A 26,866-nucleotide genomic window follows, 5' to 3' on the forward strand; every position below is an offset into this window, starting at 1 on the left:
AGGAAGAGGCTAGTAAAATTCGTGGACTACACCTCCTGGTCTATTCCATCGCCTCTTAAACACTGGCGTCCTCGCCTTCACGTGGTACGCGAAAGGCCTGGATAGACGCGTGAAACCATAGGCGTCTGAAGGTTCCAAACGAATAGGGTCGGTATACGTTTCATCTATTAATTTTTCCAGTTTCTGGCACCGCTCGTGAGTATATGCGGAGAAAATTGCACGAAGCCCTAAAGGTGTGGTGTCTCGAGTTTAAACATTTTTTTCCTAAATGGACCAGCTTATTTACATAACAAGACAAAAGTCACTTTTGAAACAATATTATTTACAACTATTTACACATCCTTAGTAATTTGTACAATTTTTTTTATCCGTCTTATGTTCTCATTAAATTAAACGACTTTTCTTATGATCGTTCAGACTTGATAGCTACTTAAATAAATTCAATTCATTGGGAAGACATCTTCAACGTTCCAGAGAAGGATCAAAAAATTTCCAAACAATTTTGACAAGCTGCTTGGTTTCAAAACTCCTGCTTCCTAATATACCGTAGCCTTGATTTCACGAGCAAGCGTCTTTGGTAACCAGGCTTCAATCCATGAAGCCTACACGTGTTACTGACGGCGTATCTAGGAAAACAAGTCTACCTTTTTTAAGTCTGTTTTTCATAAACGTTAATCTTTTTCACTTGTAAACATTCTTGTCTGTTTTCAGCTTATCATTTCTTTTGTTATTTTTTTTTTCTACAGAGAACTATTATTTTCATGTTTCCTTCAATTTGAAAGTAATTTTGTACATCAAAAAATGACTTCCAATATCGTGACATGCAATAGTTGATTTAAATCTCTCAAGCTATTTATTTGGCAAAACACTGAAAGCAAAGGGTTTTATTAAACAAGACAAAACCAAACCAAACTAAACCAACACATTTTAGCAGAGCTTTCCTATTGTAACTAAAATGTTCAACATGCCACTCAACAGCATTTGATGTTTTACATCCAAAATGAGAAGTGTCATTTCTGAAATGTTTTTTTTCCTCTGTATCAATTTCAAACAAGGTAAAAACCTGCCATTCTATAAGAAAATGAGTCTTATTAGACAATAAATGAACCTGGGAGAAAAACTACTTTTCCTATGAATGGTTTTGCGACGAAACTCGTTTTGATCCGTTTTGGGCCAAAGGAAAAAAGCGGACTCAAAAAGCTCCCAAGTTGTAAAACAGTAACCTACTGAACATATTAACTACGAACATTACTAAGTTATTATTTACATAAAAGACCCAACGTAAACCTAGAGAACAAGAAACACCCATGCCGGTAAGTAACTCAATTGGCTTCAAGTTGAGTTGCGTGACGATTGCGTGACAAGCGCAAGACCTCGTTTAGTCGTCACTGGAATCAGAATCAGTATCCTCATCTTGATTTTGTTGACCTGTTAAGAGACACGAAAGAACAGTTCTGAACATACTCAGCCAAATGAAGACCACAACTGCTGTTTTAATATGCCCCTTCCGCCGCTTAACTTACCTCTTTTTACGTTCATGCTAATCTGTACCTCGTTTGTTCTTAGGGCTAGGAGCGTTTTTTGTGTTCTTTACCAATTGTTTCGTTTGGCCAGTCAGCTATAAAGGAAGTTGTAAACGGTGCAGGTCGCCCCGTCACATCACCGGTTTAAACTAGTTACACAGTTAGCGTCAATTAAATAGTTGACCTATATTGTCACACGATAATTTCTAGTTGACTTGCAAATAACAGATAGTGCCTTAAAACGGAAAAACGCGTGCGCGACATTTACTGTTCACGTGCTCTCGACCAATGGAAATGCTCGGAAATTCTAACCACCAATCAATGGATGACATTAGAAAGCGTCACGTTTAACGCACGAGCCGACCTTTGTGAACCAATCTTACCACGTATAATCCCATCAGGCTTTTAACCCCATTTTAAGCATCCATTTCATACCATGACCATCTGTTATGACTGCTGACAAGTTACTTGACAGATAAGTTTGCAAAAGACCAATAAGCAATTTCCGAGTTGCTGTTACCTCTGCTTCAAAAGGAGTCTTGGTGCACAACATTTCTTATTGAAATGAGTTTTTCTTGCACGTTCATTGTCTTGCAAATCAAACTCATTTCCATACGAAAGGTTGTGCACCAGGACTCGTTTTAAGGTAAAAAGCAACTCGAAAATGGCTTAATGCATGTTTGCCTAGTCCGTAAATGACAAACCAATCTATGAGGTAACAAGCAACAGGCAAGTACTAAGGCATATAACATTTAGTGACAACTATTTCAGAAAAAAAAAGGTTGGCTACGTACCAAACCTGGCGTGATTCAAAGAAGCCAGCATGCGGATCATGAAGGAGGCTGGCACTGTAATCGTGTCTCTACTCTCCTCTAACATTTTCTCGTTACGACCGATTATCTTCAAAGAAAACAGAAACGAAAACAACAATCATTTATTAAACTGTATTTGACAAATTATCGCAGACAGGACGGATGAGCCAGCTGGGCTGAAGCAATGGGTGTGGCAAAAGACAGGGTTGCTTGGAGAGCGAGAGTTGCAGCCATATGCAGCACATAGCTAGAAGAGAACTAGTTAACTAAATTATCAAATCGTTCACTTAAAAAAACAAACAAACAGCCTTCTCAATTGCTCACGACAGGTAACAGTAATTGGATCGGCTGGAATACAATTCAGGGAGTAGTCGTGATCGAAATTTCAAATCAGCTTTGCGCTCGTCCGATCTTGGAATTATTCGCCCGATTACTGGCTGAATTGTACGACACGAGGTCCAACTGCTAATTACATGTAATCGTATCAGTGACAAAATTTCAAAATTAAAGAAGTCTTTTGAGAACTTTTTTTTGAGCGAAAAAGTGAGTAGCGCCTTCCAAAACTGTAGGAAATACTAAGGCCATCAAAGCGCGCGTAATTAATTTGCGAATCATATGGGTATCCAATTACAAAAAAGTTGTAATTGGATACCTGTTATTGGGCACCCATGTGATTGTACGCCGATTACATGACAAATAGGCGCGCGGACATCCAATAACGATCGAAAATTTTGTTATAGATCTATACGATTAGAAACTGAAAGAACATCAAGTTATTGATTAGTCACGAGATTGCCAGTTTAGACTTCACCTTTAGTGGGAAAAGCTGTTTTATTCAATTTACGAATATTAGACATTACGACACGCGCGCAGATTACCAAACTTACCATTTACTGTACTATTTAACTACATGTAACAAACCTCGTCCTTATCTTTGGGCTCCATGGGCTCTTTAGCTGAAGGAGTCCAGAGTTTGATATCGTAGTCTATTCCACTCGATGCCAGAACTGTTAGTTTAATGCAACAGAAGAACAGAGTCAATATCAAGGTGTTACTGCACCGCAAAAAACTCCCTTGATTCAACAATGACACAAGATAAATTTGGCCCCATCGAAAATGAAAGATGACTTTTTCTTGCGGTTTTCAAACTTTTTAAAAATTTATGATAGAAAACGTATATTAAATACATATCTATAAGTTTGATAAAGAATTGTTTGCATTCATTAAATTCTACTTTGATATACTCGGCTGAAATCACTGAAGATGACTCTATATGAACCTCATTGTTTGAAGGGTTATCTCTACGAGGATTCGTTATCGTATTGCTCGTTTCGATGAAGGCTTTTCAACAACGACAAAAACGTTAGTCTATTCACAGACCTCCCGTAATCTCTTGAGATTGAGGGGAGCGCGAGCAAAATATTAAACGAGCGCGAAAGCTCCCTCAAGCACATCTCTTCGCTCCTGTGAAAAAAACGGATTGTGAACAGACTAGGGCATAATCGATGACTTACTAGGGTCAAATGGGTGTGGCTGGACGCAGTTGACCACGTGTTTGTCGCCTTGAAGAATCATTACCAGTTCAGCGCTGTACTTGTCCCAAATAAAGATGCGCCCACAATCACTGCCGCTGAGAACATACTCCTCACCCCAGAAATTAGCTTCCTTGATCTGCAAAGAGGCACATAGTTTTAAAGTTCAAACCGGTTTCGATATATTACGAAAAAGTTTGGTTACACAGGAATACCGCTTGGTAAACTTTCGGTACGATATGTAACTCCGAACAAGTACTACACGAGCATACTTAAACAACAAAGTCTGTTCAGTTCATAGACCCTTCATTTCCTCTAAATCGTTGAGGACGCAAGCTAAATAGAAACCGTGAGATATTCAACAGGCGCGAACGGAAAGAGCATTAGGTAGATAAAACTAAGAAAACAACAAAGAAAACGGCTGTAAGCAGACTAGTAATGATATAAAACAACAAAACAAGCCTTATAGTATCAGAACGCCTTTCAATTGAATTATCATGGAGCTTAAGCAAACCACGACGAAGAAAGCAACGAAAACGCCACCAAGCAAAAGGTTTAATGAGTAGAACAATGGCTATGCACGTGCGTTGTAAATCTTTGTACATTTCTTTGCCGTCCAGTCTGCAAAACAACAACGTGAAATGACCAAGTTCTGCGTAGTCTCCTGAACGTGGACGACGACGGCTAATTTTTCGTATTTTCATTTGGAATTGAACGCTGTCATTGCATACTTAGAGTGAACACGTTTTTAGAGCCATTAGCGCACTGAACAGATCTAGACAATTGCGAATTTCGCTGGTAAACTGTAAATTCATTTTTGACTAGGCGTCGTCCTCGTTGTTGTTTAAGCTCTATTTTCTTTTAGGCGGGGAGGGGGAGGTGTGGATAGGGAAGGGATAGTGATAATTGGAATTGAGGCGTATCTACTTTTCTCTGACAAAGACATAACGCTCAAAACGTCAGCACCACTAACTTGCAAAGGCAGTTTAGTTTAAATTTATCAAGTTCAAGTTGGTAAATAGCTCAGTATTGGAAATAAGAGCACCTTACCATTGTTCGCGCGTTACGGTGACCCTTGTAGACACGTGTCATTTCTGGGATCCAGATTTCCTGTTCTTCGTACTCTACACTCGACTTAGCTTTCTTGTGAAGCCTATAAACACGCTGAATTCGAGTGGCTGCTGAGGTTTGATCCTGAAGCACGGCGCTTTCATCATCACTCGTAGCTAAGCTTCTTGCGCTTCTCACTTCCTCGCGAGGCGTGGGTTGTGCGCGCGTTCGACTCGGGGTGGGCTCTGCTCGCGTTCTACTCCCTGCTCTGGTCGGGGACTCATCAGCGTGACCACTGCTTGCAGCTGCTAAATTTTCAACTGGTTCTGTCCTTTTTACACTTTTGGATTTCTTTTGTGGTCTACCATGTGTTGTAATGGCAGACGTTGAAAGCGAGTCCCTTAAATTAGACGAAATCGTTTGACCAGACGTTCGCTCCCTGCTCGACGCAACATCGGTATCACTTCGGCTTAGCCGATCCACAAGATGTCTATTTTCGTTTTCTTTCGTAATTGACAGTGCTTCATTTAATGTTTCAGAGTTCTGTCCTCGTGAATCTGTATCATTCCCAGCTGCTGTTATATAGACAGTGGCACTGTTAGTTGATATTTCACTCGCCGAATCAGAAACACTTTCAGTTTCCTCTTGGGAATGTGGAATAAGCTCAACAGATGTGGTACTGGAGACACTTTGCGCAGTTCTACAGCTATTTCCTATGCTCGGCGCTGAGTCCGAGTCGGTTTCCATGGACATGTCACCGGACAAGTTTACTCCCAATCCTCTACTGCTTTGGGACGACTCGGAAGTTCGTTCGTGACTCCGACGCCTCCTCGGCTCCTCTCCAAACACTCCAGAAGTACCACTCGACTCTGACGAACTACCAGAAAAATATGACGCCGTCGAAGACGACAAAGACGAAGATGACGTCGTGGACCTCGAAGACGACGTCCGCGCTCTGTGACGCTGACCAGCGCGAAAAGATTCTTCGAGCCAGCGCGCAAACATATCAGACATGCGCTGCATAAGGGAGCTTTCTGGGGAGGGGTGCTCACTCTCAGGCCTGGCGTTAGGCCCAGTGTCTGACCAATCACCTCGCAGGCGCAGACGCTTCAATGGCGGCACATTCCGATGGCCGTTACTACCGTTAGAGTATCCGTTATCTGAGCCATCATCGCGGTAGGAGCGGGGTTGTTTCGTGCCTCGTAACGTGAAGAGATAAACGTAATCAGCACAGTAACTCACCAGGAGCTCACTACCGTCAGGGCTGCAAAGAAAAAGACCACATTTCAATATCATGATACATATTCTCCTTAGCAATAACCATACACTCTCTAATACCAGTTGTGAGATTTTGTTAGAGCATCAAAGGAAAAAGTAATCTTCAAATCTCTCTACTCTGATACTGTAAGAAAAAAACTACGTACGATACCTCCACGTACTTAACGACGAATACCTTTGTCTCATAGGAACCAAAACACCTTTACAAAAGACACACCCTTTATGTTATTCAGACAGCACTCTAAAAAATGTAACTCCCCTAAAATCTGGAAATCTCCTTCTCAATGACAGTTCTTCAAACTGTCCTGGAGTCACCAAAAGTCATGTCAACTCAATCCCCGAATGATAAAGACACCATCTTAAATGCTACTTGCTTACATAACAAGCCACATGAAACCCAAGCACCAGAGACTGCTCGCAAGATCCGTGCCACCTAACTAATAGGTTCGTAATGCGTACATAGTGTTTGTACACAAGTAACCAGCTCTATGTATCTCTGTGACTAAGCAGATGCATTCATTCACTGACCTGTCACGTCAAGTACTGTAATTAAGCACGCACCTGTAATTGAGTGATGTCACTCTACACGTTCTACCGTTAAGTGAGTCTGGTCTAAACTGGCAGAACATGCCATTCATCTTGTTTGAACTGCTACTACTCAGCGCTCGTCTGTCAAACACACGCACAGTACTGTCCTCGCAGCCAATACCCAGGTGGTATGGTGTGATGGGGTTCAGGTTGATTGATGTGACAGCTTTACCACAGTCAATAAGAATATCCTGTGTTAAAAAAACAAAACAAAACAAAACAAAAACATAAAATTAGAGACAATTTCTGACCTAACAATAGTTAATTAGTTTACAAAATTGTGGTTATTTTGCCCACTCTGATAGGATGTGCAGTCATTTTGAATGAAGTTATGTAAACATTCGACATCCTTACACTGGATCACCGGAAATATTTTATTGACTTTATTTTAAACACAGTAGTCAACCTGTGACTAGGGCAAACATGAAAATCAAATTATCTTATCTGGTTCTTTACTCTTCTAAAGATAATGATTATCGTGGCTGAAAATAATGCTTCATCTATTTGCATCAGGCTGTATAAACACAGGTTCCATTTTCTATTTCCAAATACCACCATGCATACCCTTTTGAGCACTATACTGTATTAACCATTTTGTTGTCAGTTCTTCCAATACATGAAACTGATCTACAGTGTATAGTAAGGTTTAACTTTGGGAGTGTATGTGTTGAAAATATGCCAAATCGGTGCTTTTCATCCCTAAAATCATGGGAAAACTCTTTTGAAGGCAGCTAAGTTGTATGGTGTACGGTTTATCAGGCTGTAGAGTGTTTTCACATGATTTCTCAAACTTACTAATAATTTGTCCAGTTAAAACACAGGAAATCATGACTGTGATGGTGTTTGGATATCTGGTCTCAATTAGCATAGGTTTTTACCATTTTACATTTCCATTTTCTTCTTAGTTTTAGTTTCAATGGATAAGATATATCAAACATTCACGACAGTGTTTGACGATATTTCCAAACAACACAAAGTTCATAAAAAATACTCAGCTGTGTGTCATATTTTCAACTCTATTCTTGGTGTTTGGAAATGTGGTCAAAAAGGTCTTACGAAATTTGAAATATCATGTCACTGCAGCCATATTGGTGTCCTAAAAACCATTCCTGTGGGAGTTGAACTCTTTTCTTATGTAAACACTTTCTTTTGTTGTAACAAATTCACATGGCTGTTGGCACATGAGTTAAAACCTCCACGATAACATGTACATGTACATCTGCATTTGCTACACTAGGGTTAAAATTCAATGTAACACCACACAGCCTAGACTAACTGACTAACATACTAAGAAGTGCACTGAGTCAGGTACCTCTTTGCAATCTCTATTTGAGCACTTTGTTTTTGTTCTGAGGTCAAAAAGCCTCACAGTTCCATCTTCTCCACAACTTAAGAATGTATTTGGATCTCCAGGGGTTGTAATGACCTGATTGAATACAAATAAAATGGATAACTTACACAATGCATCTTCTATGCAAAAAGCACTCTGGTAAGAACATTGCACCCACGATTTATTTTTGGGAGTGTAGGGCAGCTGGTGTGGGAGAGATGCTTTTCATTGTAGGGAATTAGAAAGTTTAGAACACATTCTGAAATTCTGAAAAAAATTAAAAAATACCAAAAAAAAAGGTCCTAAAAAATTTTACATATAGTAGAGTAACACAGTTGTCAAATGCAACAAACACTTCTTGATGATAAGAGGCTTATAGTCAGAAGGAACTAAATGTTTATCATTTTAAGAGCTACAGTATGTAATGTATGTGACCAATGTGTAGTACATGTCAGCTGAGGGTTTTTGCTCCTTTTTTTCATATTTTGTTAAGATATGAGTGAAAAAATCCTGTGATTTACAAAGTAATAATCTGTAGCATAACAATAATGCAAGCATGTCTATAGATACAGAAATACCGGTATACCTCATATGTAGTTCCTGCATGACAGTCAAATTGAAATTGTCCATATGTTGACTCCCTTTCAAGATCTGTGAAATGAATCATGCCATCTCCAGCACAGGAAACTATCTGTCGATGTAAATACCCAGGCACATGTAATCAGATATTAACATCATTAGATTTTGAACACATTGTTAGTGTTCTCACTAACAAAATAATAGGCTGACTGTAATACTCTATGCTGTTTCAGTGACTGGAAAAGATGGCATCCAATATTTGTGACAGAAATAATTATTACATGAAAATAACAGAGGCGTAGTGATGATATGCACACATACGCAAGTGCATACCTTCGCCGAGCGACAAGTGTCTTTAATGATCAACTTAGCTAGTTAAACAGTCTTTAGGCTCTCCTGTATAACCTAATATCAATTATCCCTATGTTTGACATACTGTGTGAAACAAGGTACTAAATACTATTACCTTTTTCCATGTTTTGATCTAAGGAACTGTTCCCTGGAAAATGTGGGAAATGGTATTTCAAGCCCCTAAAAATAAAAATCCCTGGGGCATGCCTCCTAACTTCCCAAAGCAGCTTGCGCATTCGACATTCGATCAACTCTCTTTTCAGTACATAATGCATGAAAAATGCATGCTACACCTCTCAATCAACTATAAATGACAATGATATATATTTATTGTAAAGGACACGTGTACTTGAATTTACTTTTTGCCATAAAACTGTGGGGGTAATGGGTTAGAAAAGATATATAATAAAATATATAATAAAAATATTTATATAGCGCCAAATCCACTAATTGTCCATGGCGCTTTACATTAAAGATTATTTAAAAGCTAAAAGACAGGGGGGAAAGGGAAAAAAAATAGGAATAAACTTAGATCTGCAAAGATCCACAGTTAACAAAATTATTGTACCCATTATCTGCTGTAGAAAACATCTGTTCTGCAGGCAAATGGATAGAAACCTGATTGTTTACCCATGTACCATGCATTGACAAAAAAATAGTAATAATAATAATGATAATAATAATAATAATAATAATAATAATAGTAATCAACTTTATTTATTGAGGGTTGCACACAACAGTAATAAATGAAAAACCAGTGGCCTTCATATATTAAATATTTACAGAATAAAAAAGATGACAAGTTAAAAATTAAAAATATAGAAACTGATTCTCAAATATGCAACCAATATGATTATATAAAAAAAACTGAGATGTGAGATACACCAAAATATTAAAAAGCAAAGCATTAAAAAGCAAAGCATTGGATTAAGTCTAATAATTAAAACAAGAACATAAGTAAGAATGTACATGTACCAACCCATTTGTCTCCAGAACAAGGCAGAAATTTGGCACTGAAAATGTTGGCCCTGTGACCAGATCTGATAGAGTGCAATAACTGAAAAAGAAAAGAAACAATGTACTACATTTCAATTCAAAAATATAACCAATAAAAACAAAATAAAAAATTCAGTAAATTATATTGTTGCAATTCTTTTTTACTTATTGGAAATTTTTCTCGATAAAATGACTGGGTAAATTAAATTTATGGTGCACAGCAACCTGGAATCTTAGATTAAAATAGGTCCATTATGGATTTTGCTAAACACAAATACATATTGAACAATAGTAGTGCATCCAACTATATTTCCTAAAATTTATGGCCTAGCTGATTAGGCCATAACTGACATGCAACCAGAAGAAACCTCACTCCATATGATATAGCTAAGCACAGACTTAAGACTCAGTTTGTAAGAGGTACACCTATGTATATACAACAAACCTTTCCATTGGCAGGCCGGTAAATATTAAGATGGCAATCGTCAGCACCTGACAGGAGATAGTCTCCAGTCTCATTCCATGCAATACTGTTAACCTACAAAAGACAATATTAATAAGACATGGACAATTAATTCATAATAGACTACATGCATGTAAAATATATTGCTTCTCTATCACAATTCGTCCCCACACCACAGGGTTCTCCCTTGTTTTCCATACAACAGGTAAAATAGCATTTTAAAGCGGTAAAGCAATCAGTTGAAATGCAGCCTTGTTTATTAGGTCTGCTCTGTACATTACATGGAATTGAAATTTGCCCCAGTACCCTCATTACTAGGTAGTTTGTGTGATTATTAAATACAATACAAAAGAGTAATGGTTGTCAGAATGTTCCTTAATTGTGATTTTCTCACTGTTCCTGTCAGCTTGTTTCAGCAGTAGGACTTAAGAGCTACCATAGAAAGCAAAATCGGCTTTTTTCTTAGCCGTTTTTTTTTTTTTTTTTTTTTTTTTTCAGACGCTTGGTCAACCTCTCAATACACGAATCATCAATAACTTGCTCTACTTTCTATCCTGTCCCCCCCTTATTGAATTGATCACCAGAAGAACATTTCAAAAAAGGAAAGGAACTAATAAAAACATATTTTTTGAAAAGACCTCCATCTAATATGCATTACAGTTTACTAACTTTACACCTTTGGCTTTAGATGTCAAATGAAATCAATCAGCATTTTCATTTTTAATTGTTTTATTCTTTGTCTTAATTCTCTTGCCCTAAAGTCACAGAAAAGTAGGCAAAAGCCACTTCCGGGGTATCCTCGCTGTGCTTACATGAATGTCACAGCAAAATCAGCGGTCGTCACTCAAAACCAAACGAAATCGCTGCATATTCGTTTTCATTCACGTTCTGGAAGGGTTTTATTGTCAAGGATTCTCTCAAAACGTCGTCTGAAAATAGATTTTAAACACTTTTGACCTGAATGTGGAGCATTTCGTGACAAAGAAGAAGTTTTCGATCACCACACGTTAATGTTGGTCAATTTAGCAACACCAGTTTTCTAAAGCCGATAGTTAAGTTGGAAGTTCATGGAACTGATTTCCCCCACATTGCTTGCAAATCAAATACTTGTATCGTTTAAAATTACTTCATCTGGAATGTAAACAACTCCGATGCACGTGCGAAGAAATGACATCTGCCCGGCAAAAATTCACAGCTCTTGTCTCGAAGTTCGAAACCACAGATAGTACTTACAAACCATAGCCTGCGCAGTTTATCTTTTAATCTGTTTATTTATTCTTTTACAAGGATAAAATACCGATTACGTCGGCGAAACAACTATATATTTTTTCTTTTACCTGTTGAATTTTCAAGAATTCCAAGGGATTTTAGGCGGTAATGAGTGTTGCTACAGATAGTAAATTTTACTGGTTACTGCCTGAAAAGGAGAACACTGCACACCACCAGGTGTAGGTGACTTAACAACTTGTCAATGCCACATTGATATTTCATGTGGCTAAATATCATTTAGGCAAGGTTAAACTCAAGCTAATGCAGCCAGCTAGCGTGCCCATCCAGCTAATATCATTTAGGCAAGTTAAATATGAGCTTATGCAGCCAGCGGTTTCCCCATTTGGAAGTACGTGACCTGTGGGGTGGCCTTCAGGGGTTTTGCAGGGGTTTATGGTTCATTGCATAATTGTTGTAGTATATTCTGCTGATTGTTGTGGATCAGTTGCACTGCTTTGCTCTATTTGTGATGAGTTTAAAAAGGCTTTAGATTTACAGTGACTTTTTCAACATGTGATGTGACAGTGTGGATATCAAATGGAGACTTGGGAATGGCCCTCATGAAATTAACTACATTGTAAGCCTAAAAATATCAGTAAAGTTTGATCTAACAACAGTAAGGTTGATGTTTGCCTGTCATCTCTAACTCTGAAAGCTAATGATAAAAGATCGTACATGTAATATTACATCTCACTTTCTTGGCACTGCATGCCTGCTAAGATTGACATATTTATGATGAAGTGCATTGTATGACAAAGTGACTAGGCGATTAGCCAGGATACCTTCTACATGTATTGTGCAGTTCCAGAAAATATAACTATTGTTATTGTTAAAACCTCATACCCACTCCCCACAAATGGGATTAAAAATTCCAGGGGGATGGGGGATTCTAGCAGACCAAAAAAAAAAAATTCCTTCCATGGGGGGCATTTTCTGCAAAGTTCTACAGTACACATTTCTCCCAAGGTGTACAACCTCCTGGCAGGACTAGGAGCTTAAAATTTAGTCGGTAAATAATATTTCACATATTTATTGCAAATTTATTTGAGGACTTCCAAATTTGCTGAAAAAAAAAATGCACCCTTGATCCAGCAATTATTATTGATTTTCTCTAATACTAAGGTGGGCATCGATTCATCAACAACTGGAGGCCAATCCAGTTAAAATCTTGAAGAGGTGCATTATTAACTTCAAGACACAACACAAAGTACACCCCAAACTTACACAGCCCTCGTGTCCAGTCAAAATGGTTTCTTTCTGCAAGCACTGCACTAGATATTTACTTCCTTGATCCATGCAAATAAGCAAACGATATTATAATTAGTCAGTGTACACCAAAAGCTAAATTATTTTTTCCAAAACGTTTTAACTTTGTCATACTGATTGTTTTTTTCTTAGTAAGCATTCATAGCAGGGAACAGGAAAATACATATCGAAGTCTTAATTATATAACTTAAGTTAATTAAGTTACTAAACTATCGATCACGATAAGCCGGTGTAAGATTAAAAAAAGTCAGATTGCTGCGAATAACAATATTAGAACAGAAAAACCTACGCAAAACGCAGCGAATTTCTCTAACTTTCTGGGTTATAGTATCAAATCCTGTTAAACAAACAGCTGAGACATCAAAGAGATCAGCAGATCTTCACAGATCTTCACAGATCTTTCATCGTCTCTCACCGATCACTCAAAACCTTCCTACATACCTCGAGCCCTCTTCAATATGGCGCCAGGTGGAAAGCCACCGTAAACCCTCTGTTGTAAAGTCTGATGTAACGTTCTCCTATTCTGCATTTTTCAGCTCGTGAGGGCGAACAGAACTTTATAAATGTTCACGACAACAGTGCCTCGGAGTGACAGCCAGACAAAATCGCCATCTTGGATTTTGCCGATGTTTACTGAGCCTACGCATGCGTCAAGTCTTATGAACGACTCTGTAACCGCGCCTGTAGCATTCTCGACCCCAGAGCTCTTCTCATTTGTGCATGGCGCGAGCAGTTAAGAAAGCGAAGGATCTGGGGTCGAAAATGCGCCTTTTGTATTTCGAACAAGAAGATCTTTAAGATCTTACAACCGCGCTTTTAAAAGTTAACTGTTTTGGTAGCATGAGTGACCCGAAGAAGAAAAAACGAAAAAAAAATATCGCTTTGGAACCTATTTCCAGCAAATTTGGCACACTGGAAGCTGAGAAAATTACTCTATTTCCGGTCATCATTTTTCAACTCTTTTCGTCATATCCCCCCCTCGGGAGGGTTTTGTATAATTAGCGAATTAGTTGCAAGCCACCGTAAAGGTGATTGCTGTCGGCGAAATATTTATTTGCTAAAAAATTGCGGCCAAATCTTTCGGAGATGGAAGTCAGGACATTTGTAAGGATACAGAAAGTAATTTGGGACCAGTTGCTGACTTGTAAGGCTGAAATTATCCAGAAGTAAGGTTTTTTTAACGTGAACGTAACGAAGGCTACGCGGTGAATAAATTATCGGCTCTTCTCACTGTCTCGTTCTGTTTTTTTGTTTCGTTCTCTTTTGGAGTCCGCCGAGGTCATTTTTTCGTCTAAATAACTTGAGAAAAGTTCGAAAAAGATGTTCCTCTTGAATTTTCAGCTTTCAGGCAATAATCCTGGATTTTTTTGACCGAAACGTAGGTTCACTGGTTATGTTAATGTGTTTCGGTGGCTATGGGCGACCGTCGCTTCCTTTGTCGACTCACGCAATGAAGCTAGGTTACAAAAAAAATCTAATAATATTTAGTTCTGGTTTTGTTCGATTTCGTTGAAATTTTAATATGATGAAGCTGGATTGTCAACGAATAGATTTTAATACTGCCGATATGAGGTAGCTATTAACGCTAAAGTGATATATCGCTTCGATGTCAGGGTTTTGAAGAGATTTTTTGCAACGTGTAGGTTCGGCGTAATTTTGTAATCTGAGATTTCTGTTGACCCTGAAGAAACAAAGTTTGGCGAGTAAACATTACAGATTGCGTAATTCAAAGTTGGCCGAGTGGAGATCTGCGTCTGGTCTCCGACAAAAAAAAAAATAAATAAAAATAAACCAAGGGTAGAACATGAACCGCGCTCGGCCCATGGCCGCGCGGTTAACAAGTTGGTTGTTCAATGCAAGGGAAGGAAAACACGATCTGGCGATGCTTATTTAGCAGCTTTTTACCATTCTGAAAGTCATGAGACACTGTTTTTACCATAGTATTTACAAAAGCAATTTATCCTCTCGGGCGAAGTGCTAAAGGTCACCAGTGAGAGTTGTGTGGATTCCCGGCGGGGTGGTTGGGCGGGCGGGCGGGGAGGGGGGGGGGTGGGGAGGTGTTACTTTCGTATATGGGCTATATTGGTATGTGCGGCCCCAAAGGGTATGGGTTTTTGGCCATTTTGGTCACAAATAAGGTATCAATTTTGGCCATTTTGTTCTCAGATAGGGTATGGTTTTTTAGACTAAAATTGGACTGAACTGAAAAATTGAACATTTTAAAGCGCTCACGAGTACCAGACCACGTCACGTCAACCGGTCACAACTTAAAATGGGACCACTTGACATTTTAGCAAAAGGTCAGTCAGGTTCAGTCAGATACACATTGCAAGATAAAGGAGACTACTAATAAGAGAATTGAAACCTACCCTAAACTGATAATGTTAGTAGCGAATAGCTTTACCTTTATTAGTTTGCATCTTTTAATATGCAAATTTTGTTCAGCTTATATAATTGTTATTGTTAATTAGTTACTCATCTTAAATTTTAAATTTAGTTGTTCCATTCTCAACCGTCACTTCTGAAGATGTATGTGGAAACATACGAAACGTGAAGTTTTATGATATAGTTTTATTTTTGCTTTCCAAACAATGCATCTTATTGTCATGTTTATCACCGCTTTTTGTATGTTATTTCTTGTTACGGCTACGATGACCAAAGAAAAAGATTCTTTACCATATGGGCCGGGTTTTTCATCATTATCGATACGGACCAACAAAAAACCCTTCACTAACCTTCACTACCTTCAATATAATAAAATTGAAGTGAAGTGAAATTAAAATTGAATTCACGATGACTTTCAGCGGTCTGAACTAGGAAACTAATTATAAAACTGGTCTGAAACAGGGTATTGATTTAAGGGTCATGTCATAAATAGGGTAGGGAAAATCACAGATTTTGGTCTTAAGGTGAAATGATCCCCTAAAAGAGGCCAAAAAGTTTGTTTATATATGGTGAAGTAAGATCAATTGCGTGCGATTGCAATCATGAAGAGAAAGTAAGGTTTTACTCAAAATGGTTGCTGTGGAAACCAGCTACACTCTTTTGAGTCAGTTTTATATTATAGCATTGATGCCAACAGTTCCTGCACTTTTACAAAAACAAGATTTGTCTTTCAAACAAGCATATCTTATACGTTTCTGTTTCGTTCTGTGCAATAAACTAAAGTTTTGACGGAGCCTTTCACGTTTTCAGTCTTAACAAATCTTCCGGAGGGTTCGCGTCTCAACATCACGTAGAATACAAGTAATAATCTGAAATGACGAATATCGGTTAATAATTTAAGTCCTTCACGGGTCACGCAAAACCTTCAAGTCACGAATCACGAAGAACAATTTCTTAAATTCACGTTTCACGGCAAATAAAGTCAGCTAATCACGCATCACGAGAACACTCCTGTACGACCCTGTCTTTGGTCCGTGTGTTAGCCTCCAAACTTTTGAAGTTTATTTCCGAGACAGGAAAGATAAACAACGGAAAAATTTCGTTTACTTTAAGTAAAATAAGGAAGCTATACATTTCGGGCATTGGATCGTATTGACTGTACATAATGTTTAATTTGTTGGTTTTGATAGAGGAAATACGCTAAGTTCTTTAAAATGGATTGGAAATTGTCGAGCAACGTTCAACAAATATAACGTAATGTAAGCACGTGCAGATCATACAGGAAACTTCAACGTATCACCATTGACAATAAAACACGTGATTACCACTGGAGACCGGCACTCCGAGAGAGACTGGGCCCAAATGCGTGCCATTAAAAAAACAACCACAACAACAAAACTTTATTTCTTTTTCAACAATAATAAATAATGTTTATCAGTGGCTTATAAAAAATACAACTGTAAAAATTCTTAGGACAATATATATGTCAGGGAAATACTAACTTACAAACGAATTTCTTTTTCAATAATTTACAGCCGTGAATTTTAAGTTAATGAGTTGTCTTACATTTACACTTTATTATCTTTGACGGGGTTCAGTGTCTCTAATCCGCACGCAGACCTCTGTTGTATCTTTCCTGATTCAGCGCTAGCGAAATGGAAAGCAGGGTGTAAAATTCTCTCTTTTAACCATATAATTCTTGGGTTGTCGATTCTATGATGTCTTTTTTAAGGCTGATTTGGCATTCTGATAGAGCCATAAGACGTGATAGTTATATTTACGTCTCTGGATTCTTTATCTGTTGTCTCTGAACTAGTGGTTAAAGGGTTGCCATTTCCACGTGCAAAAAGTGTTTGTAGAGTGGGGTGGGACAGGGGCTCTTGTGGAATGTCAGCATGCAATTCCTGGTTGTTGAACAAGTAGATTGATCTCGAAGAAGACAACGGCTGAATGGCCGAAGTTAACTTTCTGTAGACGATGAGGCATACGACTGCAATCAACAGACCGGAAGCAGAAATATAAATGGCAATCATGACTGTAAGATTAGTACATGCGTTTTTTTTCCTACAAGAACCAAGACAGCACGACTCGTCCCACTGACAATCATCGTCAAAAGTGCAAGCCTCTCCTAAACAGTTAAAGCCCTCAACACACTTGTTACTGCAGCAGACTTCTGAAGTAGCGCAGTCGACGTTGATTGCACAGTTTTGGTCCAAACTTCTGTTGTTCTGGGTACATAAGCCATGCCAACAATCCCCCGCCGTGGTGCGGTTTTGTACGTCGGCGAGACTTGCAGTTGTTGACATCAAGGCACAAATCGCTGACAACAGGAGCAACTTCGTTGAATATAAGAGAGAGTTTACCGCCGTCGTTTCCAGCAGTACGGTTCTGGAGGCTGGCATTGTCGTAAACTTGACATTTAATACATAAACTTGATAGAAGTTTAATTCTTCTTTACGACTTGCACTACGATAAACGGGAACATAAATAGTGGGACCAGACACTCTCGTTACTTCCGTTACATCTAGTTAACAAAAACAACCTTTTGCGATGATTCTTGTAGGTGCTGGTTGTTACTGAAAAAAAAAAAAACATTAAGTTTGCAGGAGATGAAGTAAAAGGTTTTCCGCGTCTTCTCCAAATTTATACTTCATTGTAAACTAGAATAATCGATATAAAATGGAATTTTGGCACGTGAATAGCAAGCATATCATTATGGTAGTCACGCGATTGGTGACCTTGAGCCGATTACTTAAACTCGTGAACATCAAATGTTTAGACTTCTGTAACTAGCAAACAAATAAATGTCGAAGTTTCCCGACTTTATCAAACTTAATCGAACTATTGAGTTCGATTAGTTCGATAATCGAACACCGTCAATCGTACCAAAACATTTGCCTAAAAGAGTCCTATTGCGTTTGATTTCCGAACTAATGGGTCACTAATCGAACCCAATCGAACACAATCGAAAAATCTAAGATTCACCCTAAATACCACCAGTTAGTGTTAGTGTAACAGTCAGTGTTAGTAACAGCTACAAATTTATGATTAACGAGTAATATACATTTATTGACATAACCTCTGGGCATGGAAATTACATCGATTTTACAAATGAAAGAAGAAACCGTCTATGAAATCGAAAAATCCAGAAAGGTAAAGTTCAACGGACATCAGAAAGTTAATCTTACTTCACCGGCCATATAGTAGTTCCATTCCAATTGTTTTGTTTTATCAGCCTAAGAAGTCAGTCAATAACTAACTCGCTTAGCCTGCGTATAGCTGAAGTTTCTTCGCTCCACACTGAAGTGACTCCGTTTAAAAATCATTTATGGTACAAGTGTATATATGATAACTAGGTTGTATTTAAAATACCTTACTGATGTTATATTCGATCTATTCATAAATACGATGAAGGCATAAACAGTGTTGTTTTCTTGTCACACGTACTAACCAGGCGGCGCGTACTTTGGGAAGCGTCGCTCCACTTTTGAAACCGTTTTCGAAAGTCTCCGTTTTCATCAGCGTTTTGGGTCGTTGTTGTGTGGACGCGAAAACGGCCACAATGATGCATTTTTACGTCTTTTAATTACAAAAATATCCGTTGTCGTCATCTCAAACAAAACGAAGCAAAATATCAGTTTTTGTCCACACTAGCGTTTTCGTTTTGTTTTCACCCGTCCACACTATTGCGTTTTCATTCGAAAACATATACTTTTTAATGCGGTTTCGCCTATCGTCTACACTAAATACAACACCCGAAATTAAAACCGCTGATGGAAGCGACAGTATATGACGCTTTTTTCGTCACCCTTTTTAAAAATCTCCGTTTTCACCTGTCCATGTTAGGCTCCGTTTGCACGGACGCGGTTTCATTTGTCGGTAACCGCATCTTTTTCGATCCGGTTACGTCTTCCGTTTACATGGCAACGATGGAATAATTAATGGGACTGCATCTTTTTGAAAACGCTGTCGAAAGCTTAAGAAGAGCGTTATCAAAACGATACGGTCTCATGTGCTGCGCAAACGGGGGTAACCCTGTCTCTTTGAAAACGACTTCCGTTTGGCGCAAAAAGCGGGAGAATCTTGGCGGGAAGAATTTCTTAATATGGTGAACATACAAAGCCGACTGCAACGATCGCTTTTTCCGTCCCAACTTTGTTTTCTGGGCTTGCTTCGTTAATGCAACGCTTCAAGGTATAATCGTCTCCTGAGATTTCTGGTAAAAGAACATGTCGCGGCCATGACATAACAGCCAAGAAAACGGATAAATCGTTTTTGTGTAAACACTTCCAAACCGTGTAATTTTTTATACGGTTTCGAAAGGATGTACCGTGTCGATTTGAAACCGCGTTCGGATAAACGCAGCGCTATAGCCTAAGAAACGGAGCGTTTTCAAAACGCTCCACTTTTGAAACCGTTTTCGAAAGTCTCCGTTTTCATCAACGTTTTGGGTCGTTGTACTGTGCACGATAGGCGAAAACGCATCAAACCGAACACGTTTTCAAACGAAAACGCATTAGCTTGCTCGTCTGGTTGGGGCCTTAGATTCGCACAACGCGCGTTAACCTTTCAAAGATTTATTATCATATAACCTCGTCATATTTAGTTAGTTCAGAGTTGTTTCATGTGCTTAGTGTGGAAGAAGGGCCTAACTGGAGAAACAAAGCTCCGTTTTCAAATTCCTCCGGCGTAGCATGGACGGAGCCTTTGAGATTTTCAGTCTTAACAAATCTTCTGGAGGGCTCGAGTCACAAAATCACGTAGAATACAAGTAACAGACTGATGAAATCACGAATATCGTTAATAATTCAAATTCTTCACAGGTCACGCGAAACCTTCAAGTCACGGATCACGAAGAGTAATTTCTTATAATTAAATTCACGTTTCACGGCAAATAGAATCAGCTAATTACGCATCATGAGAACATCCCTGTACGACCCTCTTTTATAGTTTTGACGCCAACAGTTCCTGCACTTTTACAAAACACGATTTGACTTTCAAACAAGCATATCTTGTAAATTACTGTTTCGTTCTGAGCATGCAATAAACTAAAGTTTTGACAGTTAACTCTTGTTTACGGTGCTTTTTACGGGCTTTATTTGTAAATACCCTTATTTGGCACCAAACCCAGTGGACACATTATCTAGTGTCATGTGACAGTCGTTAAAATGTTACGATTTCTTTTTATTTCTATTGCATCACGACAAAGTAGAAATGTTGGCATGTAGTCAGTTGGTACAAAAGTAGACTTTGGAGAAAAATAAATTTAAAGTTTCTTACATGACAAGCCAAAGAATTGCGGGGAGGGGAAGTGCAGATTGGATCTCAGGGGGAGGGGGAATGGTTGTTCTATCAGTTGTAAAACGTTACGGCAGTTGTAAGAAGTGTATTCCTTTTCCGAGGGAAATGAATGAGCCTTTGATGGTAATTCAGGCAAAGCTTTTCACAAGTAGTTATACAAATGGAGTTGTGCATGTCTTTACAGCTTTGCAACAAAGTGCCGTTCACATATGTGAAAACTAATTTATATTTTTGCTCATGTTCTCACTGTAAACAGTCATTGCTATGGCCGTTGCTACGTAAAAAAACTCAAACCACTCTGTACTTTCTTTAAATTTCACACCCATCTACAGGCAAATTCGGCAAGATCGTTTCAAAATGTTTTTGACAAGTGTTCAAGAGTCTTAAATCTTGCATCTTCAAAAAATTGGAATTTTTCATGGACATCGCCATATTTTGAGTACATACAATATTAAATGGGGTAAGGGTTTTGAGAAGTGGGCCGCACAGCTCCACCCGCTTTTTCTGGGAGTACCCCCCTTCCCTCCAGGGGTAAACACTTACTGTTGATAACACTGACGTGGTTTATTTTCCATTTTCACATTTTTAAACCTCAATAGTTTCTGCCTAACGCAAGACACCCGCTACCAATCAAGAAGGAACATTGAACAAAGCGAAACAATTAACTTTACGATGCTTGGTCCTGGTTTAACGAGCTGGCTAAAGTACACCAAAAAAAAATTATCGCCCCGTCTTCAGCGAAGTTAGTGCAAGCATTCGAATTTGGACTGCACCATCTCAAATGGATCATCTTGGCACATGGGTTGTACAATAGCATAGTAGGTATCTCATCTTCGTATAGTTTTTGTCCAATTTGTTCACCGAATGTGCAGCACGAAATGCGGGAGAATCCAAAGGCGTAAATGTGAAAGGACTATCAGAACGGATTCGACAGATTTTGAACCGTGAAAACGTCTTTTAGACCACTCAGTGAAAACATTGGGTACTTGTGTTTTGAAGAAGCCCAAAGGCCGAACGACAAAAGAACAGTCGAAGCGCATTGTTAAGTATGGAACGTGCTCATTTACATATACTGAAGAAAGTAAGGGACCGAACATATCATGAACCCGGGGGGGGGGGGAGTACTTTCTTATATGGGCAATATAGGTATGTGCGGCTCCAAAGGTTATGGTTTTTCAGCCGTTTTGATCATAAATAGGGTATCGATTTCAGCTGATTTTGGTCATCCTGGTCTTGATATAGGTCAGTGTTTTTAAGAAGAAGCCACTTTTTCATCATTATCAACAAAAGCCCTTCACAAATGTTGTTTACGGTAAGTTAACATTGGTCTGAACTATGGAACTAATTATAACGCAGGTCTGAAACAGGGTTTTGATTTAAGGGTTAGGTCATGTATACAGTTTCCAATTTTTGGTCAGGTCATAAAAAGGGTAGGGAATATCGCAGATTTTGATAAGTTAATAAAGATGGTGAATTTTCAGCTCGGTAATGAAATGTGAAGGTGAATTGATCAACATGACACGAGCATGGGACAAAGAAAACTTCTCAGTCCCCGACAGGAATCGAACCCATGACCTCCCGTTAAATGACCTTGCTTTCCATGAGTTCTCGTAGCTCAGTGGATAGAGCTCCCGCCCGGTGTTCGGGAGGTCATGGGTTTGATTCCTGTCGGGGACTCAGAATTTTTCTTTGTCCCATGCTCGTGTCATGTTGATTAATTCACCTTCACATCGCAGATTTTGGTCGTCAGTAAATATGGTAAGGGTTTTTTGCTAAGCGGGCCGCACACCCCCACTCAATTTTTCTGGGAGTACCCCCTCCCCGGATCATGAACCTGGAAAAAGTGAGAATGTTGGCTCCGCAGGTAAACAGCATTCAGGTAGCGGCTCTCGCAAGTTCTCGATACCGCAGGCTTTAAGAGAACGATAGGACGAAAAACAGAAAAAAAAGCCCCTTTGAAAATTCAGTTGCTGCTTTTCCTTCTTTCTTTTTAACCGATTTTTTAGGTCTGTTTGAACCGTTTTTAAAAATTATTATGTGCAGAGACCGCTCTAGCTGTATTATTTCGTTATATAGTTGTGCTAAAGACCAAAACCCTGGGATGGACACTCGCGGAAAAAACTGGAATATTTTATTTTTATTTGACAACATTACTCTCTAGTTTAGTGGCTTAAACCATCACTATACTAGGAAAGAACACTTAAGTCACAAAAACACACACGAATTATTACTGTTGAGTTTTTTAGTGGTTTGGACAAACGTTTCAGTAATCCTGAAGTTTTTGTCATCCTCCCGTCTTTAGCGAAGTGTTCTTTGAGGTGTTCATCTACATGTTAACGTCAGCAAAAAATCTTGAGTTATCACGCCAACTATAAGATTTAAAAAAATAAATAGCAGATAGTCTAAAAAACAATGTTCTAGTCAATGTTTTTCAAGCACGCTGACCTGGCCGGATCTGAGCACTATTACTGAAGTCGTCATTTACTCGGAGACGGTATTAGTTTGTTGTAGACTGGCTATCTTCCTCTTCATACTTCTTTTGCCACAATAGTAACCGTAACTGGAACGCCGACGACCATATCCCGAATACCCACTGCGAAGACGAACACTATACCTACCGTAGCCATAGTAACCTGACTCGCTGAAAAAGAAAAATATCATCTGATATCAATATAACGATTCTCGCTATCGCCCCTCGGCCATGTATATCTCATCTGACCGGTAGAATGATGTTTTAAGCAAGATTTTCTCCAGCCACTTAATTAACTGTCCTGATCTAAACACTCCACTTAAAAAAACGCAGTGTTGATTAAATAGATGTTTCCGTAGTTTTGATCAGATTTCACCATTTCAACGCTGACATGCTGACATGCATTTTCTATGAAAATCATAAATCTCCCGTTCAGGCGGTATGCACTTAGTTTAAACATCTCACGCCGTCATTCTAGCTCTGTCATGCGTATCCACTCACCCGATATCTAACATGGTCGACAAAACAAGTGCTGCCATCAGAACCGTGATGTAAAGTTTCATCTTGCGTTCAGACTTCTTGAATGGCTACAAGTTTCCACAAAGCTAAAGAACAAAGTAAACCAGAGTTATTTTACGCATTCTTATCGCTGAATGAATCCACCATTCAGATCCATGCAGGCATATCTTGAAAATACCCTTACGCTGAGTTTTCGCCCGAAAATTAAGTCACCTATCAAAGGCTTCCTGCCTTCTTTGATTGTGCGGATTTGCTACTTTTAGTCTACGCTAATGTGGCTGGGGCATAGTGTCACGATAAAATATTAGTGATCTTACGCTTACGATGACAACGTCCTTCTCGGGTTTCCGGCTTCTTGCTAACTTAAAGTGTGGACCACCGTGATACAAGGTGAATGCTGGAGAGTAATGATCAACGCGCTGGCTCGAAAATAGGAGTGACCACTTGTTATTTAATTAGCTGGTATGCTGATAATGAACTGCACTCTTCTCGGGAAAAATAAGTGAACAAAGGGCGTACTAATCTTGCAGAAGAATAGCTGAGACGGGCTGATTGGAAAGAACAAAACAATAATGGTCGTATCAAGCGAGCATGAGAGAAAATCGCACGACTGAACTTAGGCAAAGCGAAGTAAAGTTAACTTAACGCACGCCATGAGCGTTTATGACTGGATTATGTTGCACATCTTTTCTTTAGTAAAACAAAACTAAGAATGATCGTGCGGAATTGGTACTTATGTTATAACGCTAACGGTGGCTGGTGCATGTACCACTGATGGGATGATATTAGGGACCTTAAGCAAATGTCTTGAAAATAGCAGTGACCACTTGGTAATAAATTAGCCAGGTCAGTGATGGTAAAATGAAATCCAGGTGGGGCACTCCGTAATATGGGTTATATAGGTATGTGCGGCCCTAAAGGGTATGGTTTTTCAGCAGTGTTGGTCATGGGGTATCGATTATGGCCATTTTGGTCATAAATAGGGTGTGGTTTTTGCACTCTAGTCTTGATTAGACCTTCAACAAAAGTCCTTTACAAATTATGTTTGCGGCAATTTAACATTGGCCTGAACTAAGGAACTAGTTATAAGGCAGGTCAGAAACAGGGTATTGTTTGAGGTTCAGGTCTTAAACAGGGTATCACATTTTTGGTCCGGTTATAAATAGGGTAGGGAAAATCACAGATATTGGTCTTAAATGGGGTAAGGGTTTTGGTAAGCGGGCCGCACGCCTCCACCCGATTTTTGTGGGTGTAACCCCTGGGTGTGGATTTGAGTTCATGTGACTTCAGTTTGATAACTGTCTCTTTCAGGGCTGCCCCAGCACTTGATTTTATTCACCGTTAGTCAGTTATGCATATAGGTGGAGAAAGACTTAAGACTGTAAGAGTATGCATGGTGTCTTTCCAAGAACACGACAGGAGTTCGTCTTGAATAAGAGACGGGAAAATACACGCTCTCAAAACTCTTGTCCCGTGGCCACTCTTTAGGGGCGAGTAACCAAAGACGAGAGATCATACCTAGTGCGATACTGCAAACAAAACTTGTGGACGATCACCTCTATTAAGCGAACGCAGCCAACGAGCTACAACTGAAGTTCTTTACGCTCTCCATTAAACGACTAGTAGGTATAGTTTGTGGTAGCCTTAGCCGGCTGACAACGTCAGATAAAACAGTGTAAAAGGATAAAATGCGCTACTTAGCTCCATCGAAACTGAGTGTTGATATACATCATTATTATCCAACAGCAGAGAATACCGTGCAAATGACAGTCAGCGATATTGTACAGTTATTTGTAAAGTAGAACCTGCTTGCCGGACAGGTCGGCGCGCGCTTGCAAAACTGTCAAACTCTCCCTTTTTCACCGATAAATTTATTGAATAGCTACAGCAGCTGGATAATAAATCTCTTATTAGATGTTTGTTGTGTAGTATCGCATTATTAGCTCATTCAAGAGAACGGTCACATACCCTGGTATTCGATAATACAAATGTTTAACAAAACGAGCGGCTTGTCGTTGTACGCCTTAGATCTGGATGGGATTCATGAATTTCCTTTTAGGTATGCGAATTACATACCCTGGTATTCGATAATTAATTGTATATCCAAGATCTGGATGTCAAGAATTTCGTTTTGGATAGGTGAATCCCAAACAGATGGTCTATTACTAATGAATAACAAGAGTTTTTCTTAAAAGTGTTCCGGTTCCTTCTGATATTGATAAATCCGACAGTAAAAGTAAGAAAAGTAAAACTTTATTTAGCCTCCATGATAATGCTAGTAACATACAACTATCCTTTAAGAGTTCCATTCCTAAATATTTATTTTGTTTACGGTGTTTCATTCTTTATGGTGCATTTCTCCTTTACGCGGGACCTCCTTCAGTTTTTTTCTCGTTGGACTCGTTGAAGAACGCAGTCTGATTATTGACGTCATTAGGAACCTAGCATGCTTAGGCCCGGTCGTCCACAGTACACCGGAGCAATTAAAATCGCAACAATTACCGGTCATTCTATATTTTTGTCTGAGGAAATCTCAGCCAGGGAAATCACGTGGCTCTCCTGATCCTATCGTGTTCGAAAAGGTTTGTTTTAAAATGTTTTCCGTCCACATGAAAACTCAAAGCCGGCGTTTTCAAATTCCTCCGGTTTGAAGAGCGTTTTCGAAAAGCTTCGTTTTCGTGACAGATTACTCTGGACCGCGGGGCTAACCGTAGAAATAAAGCTGTATGCGTTTTTAAATTCCTCCGGCATGGTATGGACGGAGTCTGGAGCAAACCACGACGTCAATGAGTACCACCAAGCAAAAGGCTTAATGAGCAAAACAAAGGCTGTACAATTGTGTTCAGTGAATTGCCTTTGTACATTTCATAGCCGTCCACTGCAAAACAACAACGCAAAATGACCGCCAACGCGAACGATGAGTCGAACTGCTAATTTTTCGTATTTCCATTTAGAATTGAACGCTGTCGTTACATATTTAGCCTGAGCGAGGTTTTAGAGCCATAGACATCCTGGACAAATTCAATTTTACAAGGTGTCGACCTTGGCGTCGCCGTCGTCATTGTTAAGATTCCTATATTTGCAGCTCGGATGCTGGAAGGTCGATACACTTGTTTAACGTGGGGTCTGTCATCCTAAGTGGCCGCTTTGTGCT

At 39.1% G+C, this 26,866-nt stretch overlaps 1 protein-coding gene across 1 annotated transcript; it reads right to left on the reverse strand.

The window, feature by feature from the left end:
* Positions 1 to 852: 852 nt before the first annotated feature.
* On the reverse strand, positions 853 to 13,899 carry LOC145480601 (DDB1- and CUL4-associated factor 6-like). Its single transcript, XM_081458874.1, has 12 exons — positions 13,479 to 13,899; positions 12,996 to 13,057; positions 10,485 to 10,577; positions 10,023 to 10,100; positions 8,700 to 8,804; positions 8,096 to 8,209; positions 6,757 to 6,974; positions 4,918 to 6,181; positions 3,850 to 4,006; positions 3,257 to 3,342; positions 2,318 to 2,423; positions 853 to 1,428 (listed from the first exon to the last, which is right to left on the reverse strand). The coding sequence occupies exons 1-12, from the start codon at positions 13,564 to 13,566 to the stop codon at positions 1,379 to 1,381; spliced, it is 2,421 nt and encodes an 806-aa protein (XP_081315000.1). The 5' UTR covers positions 13,567 to 13,899; the 3' UTR covers positions 853 to 1,378.
* Between the last annotated feature and the right edge of the window lie 12,967 nt (positions 13,900 to 26,866).

Source organism: Orbicella franksi, chromosome 3, assembly GCF_964199315.1.
Source record: "Orbicella franksi chromosome 3, jaOrbFran1.1, whole genome shotgun sequence".
Lineage (NCBI taxonomy): Eukaryota > Metazoa > Cnidaria > Anthozoa > Scleractinia > Merulinidae > Orbicella > Orbicella franksi.